Source organism: Heterodontus francisci, chromosome 27, assembly GCF_036365525.1.
Source record: "Heterodontus francisci isolate sHetFra1 chromosome 27, sHetFra1.hap1, whole genome shotgun sequence".
NCBI lineage: Eukaryota > Metazoa > Chordata > Chondrichthyes > Heterodontiformes > Heterodontidae > Heterodontus > Heterodontus francisci.
In genome coordinates, this window is record NC_090397.1 from 58,557,529 (window position 1) to 58,576,100 (window position 18,572).

Sequence of the window (18,572 nt, forward strand, 5' to 3'; positions counted from 1 at the left end):
CCCATCATGTCTGTGCCAGCTGAAAAACAATCCACCTATTCTAATCCCACCTTCCAGCATTTGGTCCGTAGCCCTGCAGCATACGGCACTTGAGGTGTATATCCAGATTCCTTTTGAACGAGTTGAGGGTCTCTGCCTCAACTACCCTTTCAGGCAATGAGTTCCAGACCATCACGCCCCTCTGGGTGAAAAAGTTTATCCTCATCTCCACTCTAATTTTTCTACCAATCACTTTAAATCTATGCCCACTTGTCACTGACCTCTCTGCTAAGGTGAATAGGCCCTTCACCTCCACTCTATCCAGGCCCCTCAAAATTTTATACATTTCAATCAGATCTCCCCTCAGCCTTCTCTGTTTCAAGGAGAAGAAACCCAGCCTATCCAGTCTTTCCTCATAGCTGCATTTTTCCAGTCCTGGCAACATCCTCATAAATCTCCTCTGTACTCTCTCTAGTGCAATTACATCCTTTCTGTAATGCGGTGACCAGAACCACACACAGCACTCAAGTTGTGCCCTAACCAATGAGTTATACAGTTCCAGCATAACCTCCCTGCTCTTGTATTCTATACCTTGGCTAATAAAGGAAAGGATTCCAATGCCTTCTTAACCACCTTATTGATCTGTCCCCCCACATTCACTCCAAGGTCCCTTACTTCCTCTACACTTCTCAGTCTTTTTCCATTAATCATGTATTCCTTTGCCTTGTTTGACCTCCTCAAATGCATCACCTCACATTTCTCCAGGTTGAATTCCATTTGCCACTTTTCTGCCCATCTGATCAGACCATCAATATCTTCCTGCAGCCTACAGCTATCCTCCTCGCTATCTACCACATGGTCAATCTTTGTGTCGTCTGCAAACTTCTTGATTATGCCCCCTATATTTATGTCCAAATCATTAATATACACCACAAAAAGCAGGGGACCCAGTACTGACCCCTGAGGAACGCCACTGGAAACAGCCCTCCAGTCGCTAAAACAGCCGTCAACAATTACCCTTTGTTTCCTGCCACTGAGCCAATTTTGTATCCACCTTGCTGCATTTCCCTGGATCCCATGGGATTTTATTTTTTTGACCAGTCTGCCATATGGCACCTTGTCAAAAGCCTTGCTAAAATCCATGTAGACGACAACAACTGCACTACCCTCATCTATCTTCCTTGTTACTTCTTCAAAAAATTCGATAAAGTTGGTCAAACAAGATCTTCCCTTAACAAATCCATGCTGACTATCCTTGATTAATCTAATCCATCCTGACATTCCTGATTAATCTACCTTCAGGTAGAAGTGCCAAGTCGGCAGGGGTGGGTCAGGGGCTGGTGGTGGGTGGTTACCATTTACTAGAAACTTAACTGGACCAGCCACATAAATACTGTGGCCACAAGAGCAGGTCAGTGGCTGGATATTCTGCAGTGAGTAATGCACCTCCGGACTCCCCAAAACCTTTGTACCAAGTTACAAGTCAGGAGTGTGATGGAATATTCTTCATTTGTCTGGATGAGTGCAGCTCCAACAACACTCAAGAAGCTCAGTACCATCCAAGACAAAGCAGTCTGCTTGATTTGTACCTCATACACCAATTTAGCATTCACTCCCTCCGCCACTGTGGTTGCAATGTGTAGCATCCACAGGATGCACTACTGTAACTTGCCAAAGCTTCTTCAACAGCACCCCCCAAACCCATGACCTCAACCACCTAGATCTAATACATTGTCGTTCCTTCATCATTGCCAGCGACTCCCATATCCTGTGAATGAATTAAAAAAAAATTATCTGGCACCTGGTTCGTTACTGACTGGAACTGTGAGAAGACAATGCTCTATAGTTGTTACCAGGAAGGTGCCTACCATGTTGGTTGGTGCGACCAATCAGATTTTGCTGAATGTCTTTTTCTTATTATTCATGTTTGGAATGTGGGCATTGCTGGCAAGGCTGGGATTTATTGCCCACCTGAAATTTTCCCTGAAATTTGATACCAACTTGCATGGCTACTATTGAGGGCAATTAAGAGTCAACTGCGTTGGTGGGGTCTGGACTCACACATAAGCCGTGCCAATATTATTCCTTAAAGACCAGTTGTGTTTTTATAACCATCTGACAGCTTCATGGTCACTTTTATTGATAGCTTTTTTTTATTTTATTGATATTTCATTTTTTATTTCCAGGTTTTTCTCATACTACCTTGATGGGATTTGAACTCACATTCTCTACATTATTAATACAAACTCTGGATTACTAGTCCTTTTTCAACTTTTTAAAAATTTGTTTATGGAATATGAGCATCGCTGACAAGGCCAGTGTTTATTGCCCATCTATAATTGCTCTTTAATTCGTACAACTGAGTGGCTTGCTTGGCCATTTCAGAGGACTGTTAAGAGTCAATCACATTGCTGTGGGTCTGGAGTCACATGTAGGCCAGACTGGGTAAGGATGGCAGATTTCCTTCTCTAAAGTACATTAGTGAACCAGATGTGTTTTTTACGACAATCCAGTAGTTTCATTATGAGGGTGGAATTGTGATTACTTGCGTCTTACATTATTCATTGATGCTGTTGCAAATGCTAATTGCAGTTACACTTTTAGACATTGTCACTAAAACATTCTCCCTGCACATTGCATTTCCAGCACCTCAAGATAAATGAGGTTCATTTGTCCAATGCTACAGTCTATTTGCATCCATCAACATGAATCATGAAAACAAATTATGCACTACCTTGTGATTCCCACTAGATGGTCCTAGTGGTCTTTTAGATGGATCAAAATGCACTCCCACCCTCCCCATTATAGCTTGGCTATGAGCTCGGGTGACCACATTTTCTATAATAAATCCAGATACAGCCCGACATTCACCCACATCATCCAATTTATGGAGTGCGCTCTGATCTGCCTCATGGGCAATCCACACTGCCCGGCTCAAGCAGTCCGGATGAAACTGAAAAGTACAGCTGGTGATACTTTGATCTCCGATCCTGCTGTCTTCACCGTCCAGAATGTCCGCGGCCACAGCGTGAGGTAAGTCCATTGAAGAGAAGAAGGAGCAGCGGGACCCTAGGGAAGCCTTGCGAACGGCTCTTCGGGCGCAACTTCAAAGCGCCCGCGGGAGATGGCTCGGAGAACATCTGCAGCGCACTGTCGGCAATGCTGGTACCGGCGCCCGAGGATGTCGCTCACCTCCCAAAGGATGCGGACGTGATTTCCAGGCGTCAATGGTGGGAACTGAGGAAATGGCTTATTACCTGCGCCCCCTTTCCCCCCTTCCCCCCCTCTTTCCACCCCCCCTTTCCCTTCCCAGCTCCACTCTCTCAGCTCACCCCACCCCCCGCAACCCCCTCGCCAGCCCCCCCTCGCACCATCTTCCCCCTGCACCCCCCCCACCCCCTTACAGCCCCCTTCCCAGCTCCCCCTCCTCCCAGCGGCACCATCCTACACCTGTGTAGGGGTCCTAACAACCCCACTGCCTTGTGGGCGTCTCGGGAGAGACCAAGGCTAAGGGAGTAAACCCTAACAGAAAATCCGGAGCGGAACCCCGTAGGCGGTCATGTGTCACTTTTGGCATGTTTCCGGCAGCTCCTGCAGCCATACCGGTGCCAAACGTCGTGCTGTGCACTCCTTTGGACCCCACCAGAAAGGCCGAGAGGGGGGTTTTGACGATTGGGCAACTCTCAACCTCCATAAACTTGCCCAGGCATGCGTGCGCCATGGAGGCAATTAGGTACTGAGTTGCACAATTACAGCATAGTGGTCAAGCATCCCATCATTCAAAGGGCCCCTCACAAATAAAGTGATTCTTTTAAACTTATTAATACATTTTAAAGCTAATTCTACTAATGTTACCCTTCTGGTCCCACTTCATTGACCAACCACAGGGCAACTAAGGCTCACGTGGCTCTTGATTTGAACCTGGGCAGCCATTAATAGTTAGGGTATTCATTCGGGGACGAGTTTCATGAACCAGAGACACAGCACCTCATGTTGGGCCTGTCCCTGGATTGCAGGGATGAATGGTCACCCTACTCTGAGCAGTACATCATTTTACATGTGGTAATAAGGCTGTTATATTGAACTCAGACGCCAGATTTCATAGTCACTAGTCATTAAAAACTGTTGTATCCTGTCCCTTGCTCCAAATGTTCTCTTGGGGTCTGATCCTGTCTTCCAGTACAAGCAGGCTTCACTCACCATCTTAGAAATTTTCAAAATGCTTGTTTTTTTTTAAATAAACACAAGTCAACTTTTCCACCTTTCTTAGGAACATAGGAGCAGTAGGCCATTCAGCCCATCGAGCCTTCTCCACCATTCAACACGATCATGGCTGATCATCCACTTCAATGCCTTTTTCCCACACTACCCCATATCCCTTTACGTCATGGGTATTTAGAACTCTGTCAATCTCTGCTTTAAACATACTCAATGACTGAGCTTCCACAGCCCTCTAGGGTAGAGAATTCCAAAGATTCACAACCCTCTGAGTAAAGAAATTTCTCCTCATCTTTGTCCGAATTGGCTTCCCCTTATTTTGAAATTGTGTACCCTGGTTCTAGACTCACCAACTAGGGGAAACATCTTAGCTGCATCTACCCTGTCTATCCCTTTAAGTATTTTGCAGATTTCAATAAGATCACCTCTTTTCTGGGTTATAACATCACTAAAACAGGTTATCTGGTCATTATCACATTGCAGTTTGTGGGACCTTGCTGTGTGCAAATTGGCTGCCATGTTTTATACATTACAATAGTGACTACACTTCAAAATGTATTTCATTGGCTGTAACGTGCTTTGGGATGGCCTGAGGTCATGAAAGGCACTATGTAAATGCAAGTCTTTATTTTTTATTTATTTTGTTTGTACCGGCATTAAATCAAAACATCATAACTGAAACCAAGGATCTTACCTTGATAATTTCCCATCCTGTCCTGTCCAGTTTTGGTTATGGGAAAAAAATGACAGCTTATAGATAGAAGCTTCAGGAACAGAAGTTTTACATCTACAGACATTAGGCGACAAAATTAGTTGATTATGTTAATGAGTTCTTACATGACTGAGTGAAGATAACTTACTAACACAAAGACTGGATACTGCTGATTCAAGATATTGATTACTATTAGCATCCTTAACAATGCTTTGTGGCGTAGCTCTGTGTAGACTGTATTCCCTTCTTGTCATCAGAGAATGTAAAGTTAACCTCCGAGTTCTTTACTCCACTACCAAACATCTCCTTGCCCTCTCTACCCTCGCCTCCAACAAGAAAGAAAAGCTCATGGACTTCTTTGTAACTAAGATTGGGACCATCCGTTCAGCTGCCTCTGCCACAATCCTCCATTCCCCTTGTCCACCAAGCCAAACTATCCCTAAGGTTCCCTGCTGGCTTGGCCCAGAACTCAAGCCTTTCTCCAGTTTCTCCCCATCGCCCTTCGTGCCTTCTCCAAGCTTATCAGATAAACCTGACAACAGAGAGGCATTGGAAGATAGAGTTGGAGGAGGGGTCGAGCGAGAGAAGTGGTAAAGGGGGTGATTTTCACTGAATACTTTAGGTGTTAAGAAGGAGGCCAAGATGGGATCTTAAGCTGAAATACCACTTTAGCCACATTTAGCGCAAGACGCCATCTTAATAAAGGAGTTGAAGCCTGCATTAGAAACAGCCATCTGGAGACTTGTTAAACAGCTGATTGCCACTTAAAATGCTCACTATTGCTTATCAGGGACTGCACAGCATTTTGGTGGCATGTACTCCAACTAATGTGCTCTCCTAACAGTGACCAACTGTTTGGGATTAAACATGGCATTGATGTGGATTTCAAGTGCTACCACTTAAAAGGACGCTTATCATTTCAGGATCATTGCTGCTGGAGCTTTGACGAGGACATCAAACAACTTGGGAGACTTTCCGGGACACCTTGTCAAGATTTAACCAACACTTGAGCAACATTTATTCTGAAAATCTCTAAAGACTTCCTCTAAAAATCATAAGTGCTGTGCTACTCCACCTTACAGAAGTCACCATGAGAAAGAGTGCTTGGTCATGGGCATCTTGCTAGATGTCGCCCTTGGTCTGGACATTGAATGGGAGGAGGACATGAGGCCAGGCAAAGCAGCACCAACCAACAGCTGCAGGAAAGGAGAGGGGGACAGGAGGGCGACGTAGCGTCCTTCTCTTCCTCCCCCCCACCCGCCACCCCGTGGGTACAGGATATCGTTCCTCCTCTGGACTCCACCACCAGACCTTCAGGGCAGCATCCAAGATCCTTGCACCCTCTCCCTTGATCCCTGAGCCATCCTGCAATGTGCCGCCGCATGCCAGCCAGAGTAGTCCACACCTTCAGTGGAAGTGGGTGCGAGGAGACGACATATACCGCTCCACTAAAACTGCATTTTTATTAGCACTTGTGCGCTAAATCTGCAGGTATCTGTTTAGCATCTCCAGGCAAGTTTAAATAATGATAATCAGCCATTAGGGCCAAAGATATGTACTAAATCCAGACTTTCAAAAGGATAAAAGCAAAATACTGCGGATGCTGGAAATCTGAAATAAAAACAAGAAATGCTGGAACCACTCAGCAGGTCTGGCAGCATCTGTGAAAAGAGAAGCAGAGTTAACGTTTCGGGTCAGTGACCAGTGACACGAAACGTTAACTCTGCTTCTCTTTTCACAGATGCTGCCAGACCTGCTGAGTGGTTCCAGCATTTCTTGTTTTTCTTTCAAAAGGATAGTCTTATTAGCACTGTATGAATTTAGTGACTGTTTTCACCCTTTGGCCAAAATAACCCATCAGAAGTTCTCAAGTTTGATTTCAAAGTAAAGGCTGAAGCGGAGGGAGGACAAATCAGTCAGGCTTCTTGCCTGATTGTTCCCAGTGACCCATGTTGGAAAGCATGTGTGCGCATTGTTACGACCACAGTGAGACCATTAATATTAAAAATGAGATATGAACCCCCAAACCAATTTAAAGAATCACCTGACAAGATTTCACATTTTAAGACTTGTTATAACAACTAAACTAAAAGAAATCCCCATTAACTAATCAGTACTTTGTAAGTAGCTGATACCCCAAATTATTTTCCTTACTTTTTAAAATACTTGAAAACTTCACACCACACTTATGTGTTACATAGACCTCTTTGATGGCAAAATATTTGTGGTTAAAAGTCCCAAACTTCTCCTATTTGCAATGGGTTGGATCTCCCAGAGCTTTCTCAAAGTCAATGTCCTCTTTGGTCACTTCTCCGAGCACTTTTGATCTGGACGTCTGGTAATACTGTTGGGCCTTTACTTCTCCGCAAACCTCAACTTTCGAAACAGGTTCTTGCAGCCTTCCACTGTATTAGTATTCTCTGAGAGCTGGTGTTCCCTCTATCTCACTTTCAAGGCTGCTACTGCTGATTGTCTTCCTTACAGCCTGCCCTGCCTTCAGAAATAGTTAAATTTATCTGGAACCAAACGTCAATAGTTCAGTGTCCTTTTCCAACATGCATAGCTCATAAGTTTAGTTTCACAGAGCCACCTGTGCCTTCCATTGCTTCCAGGTGTAAACAACTGCCTGGTACATTTGCATCCTCAGAATTGCTGATTCTTTGTTTAAGATCTGAAAGTCTGGGAGGGTGAAACTCATGTACTTCAAGTGTTACCCCTGCAGTCTCTCTTTTTCAAAAAAATGTCTTTGATCTGTGTTCTCTGTTGTCCTGGTAACCAAGATTTCTGTCTTGTTCTTAAGCGGAGTGGACGCAAGGTCACCTGACTTCTCAGACTCCATCTTAAACTTTTAAAAATTACAGCTTTTGAAACATAATCATTTTACAAAGTCCAACGTTCATAACAACACGCATGTGTATGAAATAGGTGAGAACAGTTATGCTCGGCTGTTATGCTCCCAAGACTGAATAGCCTGATGGCAATCATTGTCTTGGCACACACCTTAAGTTACTGGGAGGAGGGCTGGTACCCATTAAGCTGTCCCCAGTAGGAGTCAAGATCTTCTGAAGACAATGGAAGGAAAATTAGAGCATAAAGTTTGTATTGCATTTAATGTTTGACTCAGACCTCTACAAATGCAGTTACTCTTAGAACAGTTCAAATTCAGTGTATCTGAAGAGCCCACCTGGGAACGATGGTGCAGCTCCACACTTCTAATAATTTTTATTCTTAAATGATCTTGCTGTTTGCATAATTGATCGGCAAGGATAGGCTCTACAGACTCAAATTATATATGAATGAATTGAGGAGGTGTGGAAGAAATACTTCAAGTGTTTAAAATTATTAATGGAATGAATGAGGCAGAACCTGAGAAGTTGTTCTATGTGCAGAACCAGAAGGAAAGGGCCAGCAGTCATCATTATAAGCTTAAATAAGCATAAGCAAGATATGACAACACTCAGCATCCCTTCATTGAAGAGCAGCATATTAATGAAATGTGCTACAGTCAAATGTGCAGAGAAAAATCCTCCATGAATCTTTTCTGAAAGGACAAGATCCTGATAAGTGAATGAGTGAAAGGATAAAGTTTGGGGGGGGGGTGCTGGTGTAGAGCAGGTATTGAACAGTTAATAGATCCAGAAAGGATACTTCTATCGGGAAATAAATTACCTTTCATTTTTTGCCTCCCTTTTTTTTTTAAATTGTTGAGTATCTCTCTTTTTACCCTAAGTCTTTTCTGTATATCCTTCCCTCCCACCCCACTGGCTCCTTCTCTGCAATCGAAAAGGGAAAATGGGCAATTTCGGCACAGTAATTTCAAATGTGGCCAGGAGGCATTTGAGTGCAGCCCAATGGAGACCCCTCAACTGAATTTGCCCCCGCCCCCCACCCCGCCAGTGCTTTTCTGACAGTGCTAGAGTTGGGTTTGGGATGTATGTGCAACTAGAGATGGAACATGCAGTTCAAATCGTTTGATATTATGCATTAGTACTTCAATGTAGAAGGCTTGCCCCTCTTATGGAAACAAGGGAAAAAAGATAAGCACAAGAATCCTGACCAGCAATTTCTTTTGCCAGCTTTATTGCACAGTATTTTGTATACATATTAAAGGACAGAGTGGTCATTAGTTCATGCAGTGCATTAGTAAATCTCAGATTATGCAGTTGAAGACATTTATACGAGGAAGTTGGGACTGGAATCACAAACCACCCATTCCTCTTTTGGAAACATAAATAGCAACAAACATATGTTACAATAATAACTCTGTGCAAGTGTATTTTTTGTATTTGACTAGCCCCGATATAGAGTTAGCCCTACTTGCACCGACATTGTCTTCTGCTGCTTCTATTCACAAAATCCATAATAATTCGGACTGTAAGGGATATTTGTGTTGCAGGATGTCTCACTTGTGTACAGTCTTCTTATAGCACATAAAAATTAAAAAGGGGATCAGCATCATTTAGGGGAGGGCATGCCTCTTTTAATTGGCCTACACAAAGAGACAAAACATTTTTTTGAAAAGCTCCTACAAAACACTCTCAACTTATTTTCATCCTTTTAAAAATACACTTCAGTTTATCCCAAGTGACATGTGGTATGCTTGATCTCAAGGCCCTGTTACCAGGCAGCTTGAAGCAGTCTGGGATTTGAGAGTGTCACACCGAAACAACCCACACCTTCACCCACTGACTCTTCCATTACATATGATGTCTGCCACAGGTCTCCTGGCCAAATGGATCCAAGGAGACAGGTGCAAAGGCAGAACTATTAAAAAGTGGCGTCTCCTATGCCACTGGAAAAGTTAGGTCAAGTGATTTACACAGTAGACTGTACATTCTGGGGCCGAAAAGGCTCGAAAATCATCTCAACATGACACAAGCCTTAGGCTTTCAGCGATGATATCCTTTGTGTAAGGGACCTGTGTCTGTTTCTTAAGCAAAACTCTTTATTGGCTGGAGACCCTCCCTCTAATACACAGAATGCTTTTCATTTACACATTTTAGCACAACTTCACTCCTTTCAAAACCCACACCATAATCATCAATCTCCCGGATGACACCATAATAAAACCCAATCAGTTTAGAAATACGTTTTAAAGAGTTGAAATAGGCTCTGCTGAATTTTACCTAAATGTCCTTTATTAAATCGGGGGCAAGCACAGATAATCTAATCTCACTATAGCTGAGTTGGGACACTAACCTTATTTTCACCAATTTATGTCAGAGGGATTTGCCTAATTGTGTAGCCCAATAATTTACATGAAACTCTCTGTTCTTACACAATTAAGCACCAGGTCTGTGCACGTTCTCATCTTTATTCAGTCATGTATGATGTCTCCTGTAATTCAGAGATGAGATGATGTTTAATAATCCAAGATAAAAACGTGTTCTGTTCTTTCTGTTTAAAGTTACTCAATCCATTACCCATCGTCGTGAACTTATGGTTCCACGGATGAGCGGCCGCCCTCTGAGACCAAGTGGCTGTTTCTCATGGGTGAAGCTCAGTGACTGTCAGCAGGCTATTCAACTTGTGGGAGCATCACAACCGAGCCCAATCCTGGCCTGGCCTGGCACAAACATTCACATGCTAGCGTGGGTGAAAGAGCGGTGATGAAAAATAGGAACACACCCCTCTGCCGAGTTCTCTTCCCTTAGCCAATTGTAATGAGCAAAATGCCACCTTGGCTAAAATGAGCTAACCCCACAAAGACGGGGACCTGAGTCAGAGTCTGTGTACTACACCGAGTGGGCCCTTTACCCACTGGCTTATCAGTGGAGCATTTTATCAGCTGAATCTTCAGTTGGTGCTGAGTAGATCCAACTGTCAACTAAAGAAACTAATGATTATTATTTGGAGGTTCCTGGTGAACTTTTCCTACATATCTATGTGGTCACATTCTATGGGAAATCAATGACCTTTAACAGGCTTGCACGTGTATATTTTGGGTCCAATATGAACCCCAGGAAGGAAGTAAAATCCAGCATTCCTGCACTGTACAGAAGTAGCAAGTTCTGTTTTTGATACAGGAATTAGCACGATCAGTGCAGTGCATTTTTCTAAATTGTTGTCTGACTGAGTTTTGTACTTTAGGCTTATAGGAGGTTTTAGACAGTGGCTGAAGTGCTAGCTCTCTCCTGTAACCACAGGCACAGTCGGCAACAGCTGGATCAGCTTGTACATACTTGGATGCACATGTGGTGCTTTCTTGGGGTGGTGAAGGGATGGGGGGGTGCAGGGAGAGATAAGATGTAGAGTAAAGCTTGCTCTACGTTGTGCAGCAATATAGCTTAGCCACAACCTCAGATAGGTGCCCCTATTGTGCCAGGTTTACATGTATCACTCTTAAACCCCAAGTGAAATTATTAAATTTAGCACAAACTGCGAGCACCTTAAGATTCTTATATCTAAGCTTCAGTTGTCAAACACCAGATTCAAATTGTACAAATTTTGCAGCAAGACATTTTCCGTGCCAATTTGAAATATTTAATTGGATGATATACTGAGTTTATTAAATGTGCTAATGGGACAAATGGCAGATCATCATCACTGCAGCAACTCAGTCTTCTATTTTTTTTTAGCAGCTTATCCTTTTTTATGGTACCTAACTAAACTGGGCACTGTTGCCAATTTAAGGGTTGGGGGTGCAGGGGAGTGCGTCAAAATCTACTGACTGATTTTAAGTTGCCATCTTTGTGCAGGCGAGTTTGCCAGGTGTTAACAAAGGAGTACTGTACTGCATCAAACAGCAGTGTATGTGGGTGGGCAAAGAAACCGATGGTGCTGCTGGAAGTTAGCTAATCATTGAGTGGCACTGACGGTGAAGGAGGATGCACAGGGATGTAGCATGATGCAATTGCACAAGATCTCTAAAGAAGAAAGAATGGGGATTGAGAAAGAACAGTGTGTTTTTTCCTGCTAATTCTGAGTTTCAGTTTTAGCTGGCCAGCGAAAAGGAAAGTGGACCCACAAGAACAAAACTCCTTCCTATGAAGAACCTCCCCTGGTACTTCTCAGAAGGCAACAAGGTACAATAATGCTTATAATCTATGTACATATTTCACCACTAATGGACTTGAACAGTTAAACACACACTAAATATAATGGCAAATTGCCTTTGAGCCTGGGCGCAGTTCTAGATAGGATGGAGTTGCACTTTACTAAGTCCCCGCTTTGAGGCTGAGTCTTTAGACTGTGGTGATCTTCTTGTCCTTGGTGGCTTGTTTTATAGCAGCCTGTTCACAGATGATCTCTTTGAGCCTCTGCAAGCGCATGTTCTGTGTGGTCTGATCTCCAACTCCAGTTTGGCTGCGGTGGAGGAGGCTTAGGGCATTGATGTACTCCAGTTCTGTGTACTTCACCCCTTGGTCCACTACTAGGTTCAGCAGCTCATCGGGATTGTTGTACAGCATCTCGTAGTACTGCCTGTGTATAAAAGACATGTAGCAAACCTGAATTAAAGGCAAACCAGGTACACTGTCAATAACTTCATAAATTATATCTTAAAAGTTCTTGGTAATAAGACAGGTACAAGAGAGTAAAGCCATTGGGCCCATCCTACCTTAACTATCAAAAAAAACTTCAGCCTCCCCATGGTGGCATGTTTCTTAAATGATTGTAGGGCTTCCCCATCCAGAAGTTCATTCCAAGTGTTCATCACTCTTGATGTGAAAGGCTTCCCAACATCAGTCCTAAATTTGCCTGGCACCAGATTGAATTTTGTTTTATGGTTACTGTTTAATTTGAAGTAACGTTTTCTTTTCTATACCATTTATTAACTTGTATACTTCTATGAGGCACCCTCTCACTTCCAGTTGACCTGTTTCAAGAATGAAGAGCCCAAGATCTTCAGTCTATCCTCATAACTCATTTTCCTGACACTTGAAACAGCCAGTGGTTCTTTCTGCATTGCCTCTAGGGATTTAATGGTCACCCTGGCATCTTGCTGATCAAAACTGTTCACAGTACCCAAGGTGCAATCTGACCTTTTCCAGAATTAACAAAAGCCTATGGGTTATACTGATGCATAAGTCATTCCTTTATATTCCAAGAACATATGGATAAACATAATGATGTCTGTATTACAATCATATGCTAGAATGTACAATATAATTTATTGCAGCAATAGCATAGTATTTATGTTACCGAACTACTAATCCAGAGACTTGGACTATTAATCAAGAGAATGAGAGTTTGGTCCCACCATGACAGTTTGAGAATTGAAATTAATTTAAAATATCTGGAACTAAATAAAACTGCTTTGAATAAAAAGTGATCATCTAGCTCTCACATTGTCCTAAAAATGGTTCACTAATGTCCTTTAGGGAAGGAAACCCGCTGTCTTTACCTGGTCTGTGCTTCCAGTTTCACACCAATGTGGTTGACTTTTAACTGCCCTCTGAAGTGGCCTAGTGAGCCCATCAGTTGTATCAAGATATAAGCCCATCACCACCTTTGTAGAGCAACTAGGAATGGGCAATAAGTGCCAGCAACACCCATTCCTGAAATTCATTTAAGATATAAAGGCCACAGCCTGAACATCTCAGGTAAGTATTGCATCAAATGCCCATTTCAAAGTACTTCTACCCCTCTTAAATCATCACCTTCACAGCAACTCTTTCGAGCCACTGCATGGATGATGGCATCACCTCTTATTGAAATTTTAAAAACAAAATCAACAGGGGGAAAATGTGCAAAATATTTAGTGTTAATTCAACATTTTGTTTCAGTTTTGTTTCCTTCTCTAACTCTGTTCATGTGCAAGTCATCTTGCTGATCCTAATTTGCTGAAGTCATCACTTTGGTTGATAGCACTCTTGCCTTTGAATCAGGGAACCCATTCTAGGACTTGGGCAAATATATTTGGCTGACTCTCCAGGGCAGTAACAAAGGAATGCTGTACTTTCAGATGTATCACTTTTGGGTGAGCCATCAAACCAAGGAGCTATCTAGCTGTTTAGATGGATGTAAAAGATTCTATGGTGCTTGACAAATAGAAGCAAGGGAGCTCTCCTGTATAAAACCTTGGTTAGACTCCGTTTGGAATAATGTGTTCAATTCTGGAGGATATATTGGTCTTGGATGGTGTACAGTGCAGATTCACAAGAATAATACCAGGGTTTAAAGGGTTAAATTATGAAGACAGATAGCATAAACTTGACTTGTATTTCCTTTGGTATAGACGTTTGAGGGGAGAGTTAATAGAGGTTTTTAAAACATGTTAAAAAGATTCAATAGAGTAGATGAAGAGAAACTGAGAGATAGGTGGGCTGGTAAGATGGGTGGAGCAGTGGCAAATGAAATTTAATCCCGAGAAGTGTGAGGTAATGCATTTTGGGAGGACTAACAAGGCAAGGGAATATACAATGGATGGTAGGACCCTAGGAAGCACAGAAGGTCAGAGGGACCTTGGTGTACTTGTCCGTAGATCACTGAAGGCAGCAGCACAGGTGGATAAGGTGGTTAGGAAGGCATATGGGATACGTGCCTTTATTAGCTGAGGCACAGAATATAAGAGCAGGGAGGTTATGATGGAGCTGTATAAAATGCTAGTTAGGCCACAGCTGGAGTACTGTGTACAGTTCTGGTCACCACACTATAGGAAGGATGTGGAGAGGGTGCAGAGGAGATTCACCAGGATGTTGCCTGGGCTGGAGCATTTCAGCTATGAAGACAGACTGAAAAGGCTAGGGTTGTTTTCCTTGGAGCAGAGAAGGCTGAGGGGTGACATGATTGAGGTGTACAAAATTATGAAGGGCATTGATAGGTTAGATAGGAAGAATTTTTTTTTCCCTTAGTGGACGGGTCAAGAGCCAGGGGGCATAGATTTAGGGTAAGGGGCAAGTGGTTTAGAGGGGATTTGGGGAAAAAATTTTCACCCAGCTGGTTGTTGGAATCTGGAACGCACTGCCTGTAGAGGTGGTGGAGGCAGGAACTCTCACAACATTTAAGAAGTATTTAGATGAGCACTTGAAACGCCATAGCATACAAGGCTACGGGCCAACTGCAGGAATATGGGATTAGAATAGTTGGGTGTTAGATGGCCGGCACAGACACGATGGGCCAAAGGGCCTGTTTCTGTGCTGTATGACTCTATGACTCTGGTAGCGGAATCTAGAATAAAGAGACATAATCTTTAAATTAGAGATAGGCCAGTCAGGAGTGAAATCAGCACTTCATCACACAAAGTGTCGAAGAAATCTAGAAAACTCTTTCACCAAAAGGCTGTGGATGCTGGATCAATTTAAATTTGAAAGACTGAGATTGAGAGATTTTTGTTAGGTAAGGGATATGGAGCAAAGGCAGTTAAATAGGGCTGAGATGCAGATCAGCCGTGATCTAAATAACAGTTTAGCAGTTATAGGGATGCGAGTTTATTTTTTTTTAACACAGTACTGAGTAGTATGGGTGTGGCTTTTGTCAGCTGAGATGTTACACCGAGGGTCAAACACCTTGTTCCTGTGCTTCACATGGATGTTAAGGGTCACATGACACCATCTGAAGAGCTGAGAACTTTTCCAGTGCCTTGGCCAACCATGTTCCCTCAACCAAGAATGAAAACTGGTCATTCATCCAATTGCAGTTTATTGGGATTTTGCTTATGTGCAAATTGGTTACCCAACAATAGTCACTACATTTCAAAATAATTCATTGGATGTGAAACAAGAGGGAATTGGACCAGTTTTGGACTGGGGCAGAGACATCATATAGAATGTAAGTGGTTTTACAGATAACACTTGGTCCGTGTAATCTCCTGGACTGGTTTCAATTGCCTGAGGGGGATCAGAGATGAATTTTCCAGAGTATTTTTCCCTTATTAGTTTTATCTCTTCCAGGAGCTTACATGGCCATGGGGGAATGAGTTGGAACCATCTAATCCTGATGCTCCAGCCATCATGGGTGTGGAGTATGCCTGGATGAGCAGGTCTTACCCTGTTTGTCATTCTTGCACATATGTCGAAATACTTTTGGAAGTTTCTGAGAAATCTTTATAAATGCAAGTCCTTCTTTACCATAAGAGGTGGAGAGAAAATGCCAAATAAATTAGTGCAGTTAGTTTGCAAAGTCTTTACCTGATACCGTAAGTATGCTGGTTTACTTAGCGATAAGGGACACTGTCTACAAATAAAACCCTTTGTAACTTGGAGCCACCATTTACCTAAAATGCATATCTGATAGAGAATAAGACTGTTCAGATAATTACAATAGAGCACAAAGTCTAAAAAGGAAATCTTAGGGGAGAAAGACCAATTATATTCACTCTTTCATATTTCATCATGTGATATGATCAGTGGAATCATCCATCAAATTTTGAACAGATTTTTTTCTTCTGCTTGTACAAGCCAGAATGACCTGATATAAATATTTATGAATAATCTCAAAGAAAAGAATGAAAAATTAACAGAAATCTATGTTGAGTTGAAGCTCATTTATGTAAAGTGTTCATGACCAAGGGCAATACAGATTTCAAACTTAGTCACAACTTTGCAGAGAAAATCTCTGCTCCCCTGCTATACCAGCAGAAAGTCAGTGTGGAGTTAGCAGAAATTAGCCATTTCAGAACTGACATTTTTATAAGTAAACATTTACATGCATTAAGCATCACCCAGTTAGTTGGCATTGGGTTCATGTGGTGTGGTACTCATGGTTATCCTTGGTTTCAAAGTCTTGGCCCTCACTTTCAAATCATGTTGTGGTCTCACCCCATATTTTCTGAGTAATCGCCAGCTGTATGATCAAGCCTGCACTTTCCAATCTTGAAGCTTGGGAGCAATGCCCATCCCCAATGATCGTGGAGCTCTTTGGAGCTCACTGGCACTCTGCTTTACTGCTATTTCCTCTTCAAAAAATTTTGAACCCATTCCATTAATCCACCATGCCCACCCCTTCCTGTCTTTTCGTTGATCTCCCCCTCTATTTTACTCCCCGGCCTTCTACCCGTAGCCCTGCATATTCTTCCTTTTCAGATAACAATCCAATTCCCTCTTGAATGTCTCAATTGAACCTGCCTCCACCACACTCTCAGGCAGTGCATTCCAGATCCTAACCACTCGCTGCATGAAAAAGTTTTTTCTCATGTCGCTATTGCTTCTTTTGCCAATTATCTTAAATCTGTGCCCTCTTGTTCTTGATCCCTCCACCCATGGAAACATGTTTTCCCTATCTACCCTGTCCAGACCCCTCATGATTTTGAGTACCTTGATGAAATCTTCTCTCAATCTTCTCTTCTCCAAAGAAAACAGTCCCAACTGGTCCAGGGTGTACTAGCTAGATGGATAAAGAACTGGCTGGGCAACAGGAGACAGAGAGTAGCAGTGGAAGGGAGTTTCTCAAAATGGAGACGTGTGACCAGTGGTGTTCCACAGGGATCCGTGCTGGGACCACTGTTGTTTGTGATATACATAAATGATTTGGAGGAAAGTATAGGTGGGCTGATTAGCAAGTTTGCAGACGACACTAAGATTGGTGGAGTAGCAGATAGTGAAGGGGACTGTCAGAGAATACAGCAGAATATAGATAGACTGGAGAGTTGGGCAGAGAAATGGCAGATGGAATTCAATCAGGGCAAATGCGAGGTGATGCATTTTGGAAGATCCAATTCAAGAGTGAACTGTACAGTAAATGGAGAAGTCCTGGGGAAAATTGATGTACAGAGAGATTTGGGTGTTCAGGTCCATTGTTCCCTGAAGGTGGCAACGCAGGTCAATAGAGTGGTCAAGAAGGCATACGGCATGCTTTCCTTCATCGGACGGGGTATTGAGGAGAAGAGTTGGCAGGTCATGTTACAGTTGTTTAGGACTTTGGTTCGGCCACATTTGGAATACATCGTGCAGTTCTGGTCGCCACATTACCAAAAGGATGTGGATGCTTTGGAGAGGGTGCAGAGGAGGTTCACCAGTATGTTGCCTGGTATGGAGGGCGCTAGCTATGAAGAGAGGTTGAGTAGATTAGGATTATTTTCATTAGAAAGGCGGAGGTTGAGGGGGGACCTGATTGAGGTGTACAAAATCATGAGAGGTATAGACAGGGTGGATAGCAAGAAGCTTTTTCCCAGAGTGGGGGATTCAAATACTAGGGGTCACGAGTTCAAAGTGAGAGGGGAAAAGTTTAGGGGGGATATGCGTGGAAAGTTCTTTACGCAGAGGGTGGTGGGTGCCTGGAACGCGTTGCCAGCGGAGGTGGTAGATGCGAACACGATAGCGTCTTTTAAGATGTATCTAGACAGATACATGAATGGGCAGGAAGCAGAGAGATACAGGCCCTTAGAAAATAGGCGACAGGTTTAGATAGAGGATCTGGATCGGCGCAGGCTTGGAGGGCCGAAGGGCCTGTTCCTGTGCTGTAATTTTCTTTGTTCTTTGTTCTCCAATCTATCCACATAACTGAAGTTCCTCATCCCTGGAACCCTTCTGGTGAACCTTTCCGGCACTCTCGCCAATGCCTTCACATCTTTCCTAAAGTGTGGCGCCCAGAACTGGACACAATACTCCATTTAAGGCTGAACCAGTGTTCTATACAAGTTTAACATAACTTCCTTGTTCTTGTACTCTGTGCTCCTATTAATGAAGCCTAGGATGCTGTATGTTGTATTAACTGCTCTCTCAACCTGTCCTGCCACCTTCAATGATTTATGCACATATACATCCAAGTCCCTCTGCTCCTGCAC

At 43.0% G+C, this 18,572-nt stretch overlaps 1 protein-coding gene across 3 annotated transcripts in view; it reads right to left on the reverse strand.

The window, feature by feature from the left end:
• exoc4 (exocyst complex component 4) overlaps nt 1-18,572 on the reverse strand; it is a 606,100-nt gene that overhangs the window by 25,422 nt on the left and 562,106 nt on the right. Inside the window, exon 17 of one of the 3 annotated variants that reach the window (XM_068059445.1) lies at nt 8,960-12,331. The exons of 1 other annotated variant lie outside the window; for it this stretch is intronic. In XM_068059445.1, the coding sequence (XP_067915546.1) occupies nt 12,094-12,331 (238 nt within the window). In that variant the 3' untranslated portion in view covers nt 8,960-12,093. Of the gene's footprint in view, nt 1-8,959; nt 12,332-12,509; nt 12,608-18,572 lie in introns of those variants that run through there. One more of the 3 variants, XM_068059447.1, reaches the window with a different exon arrangement.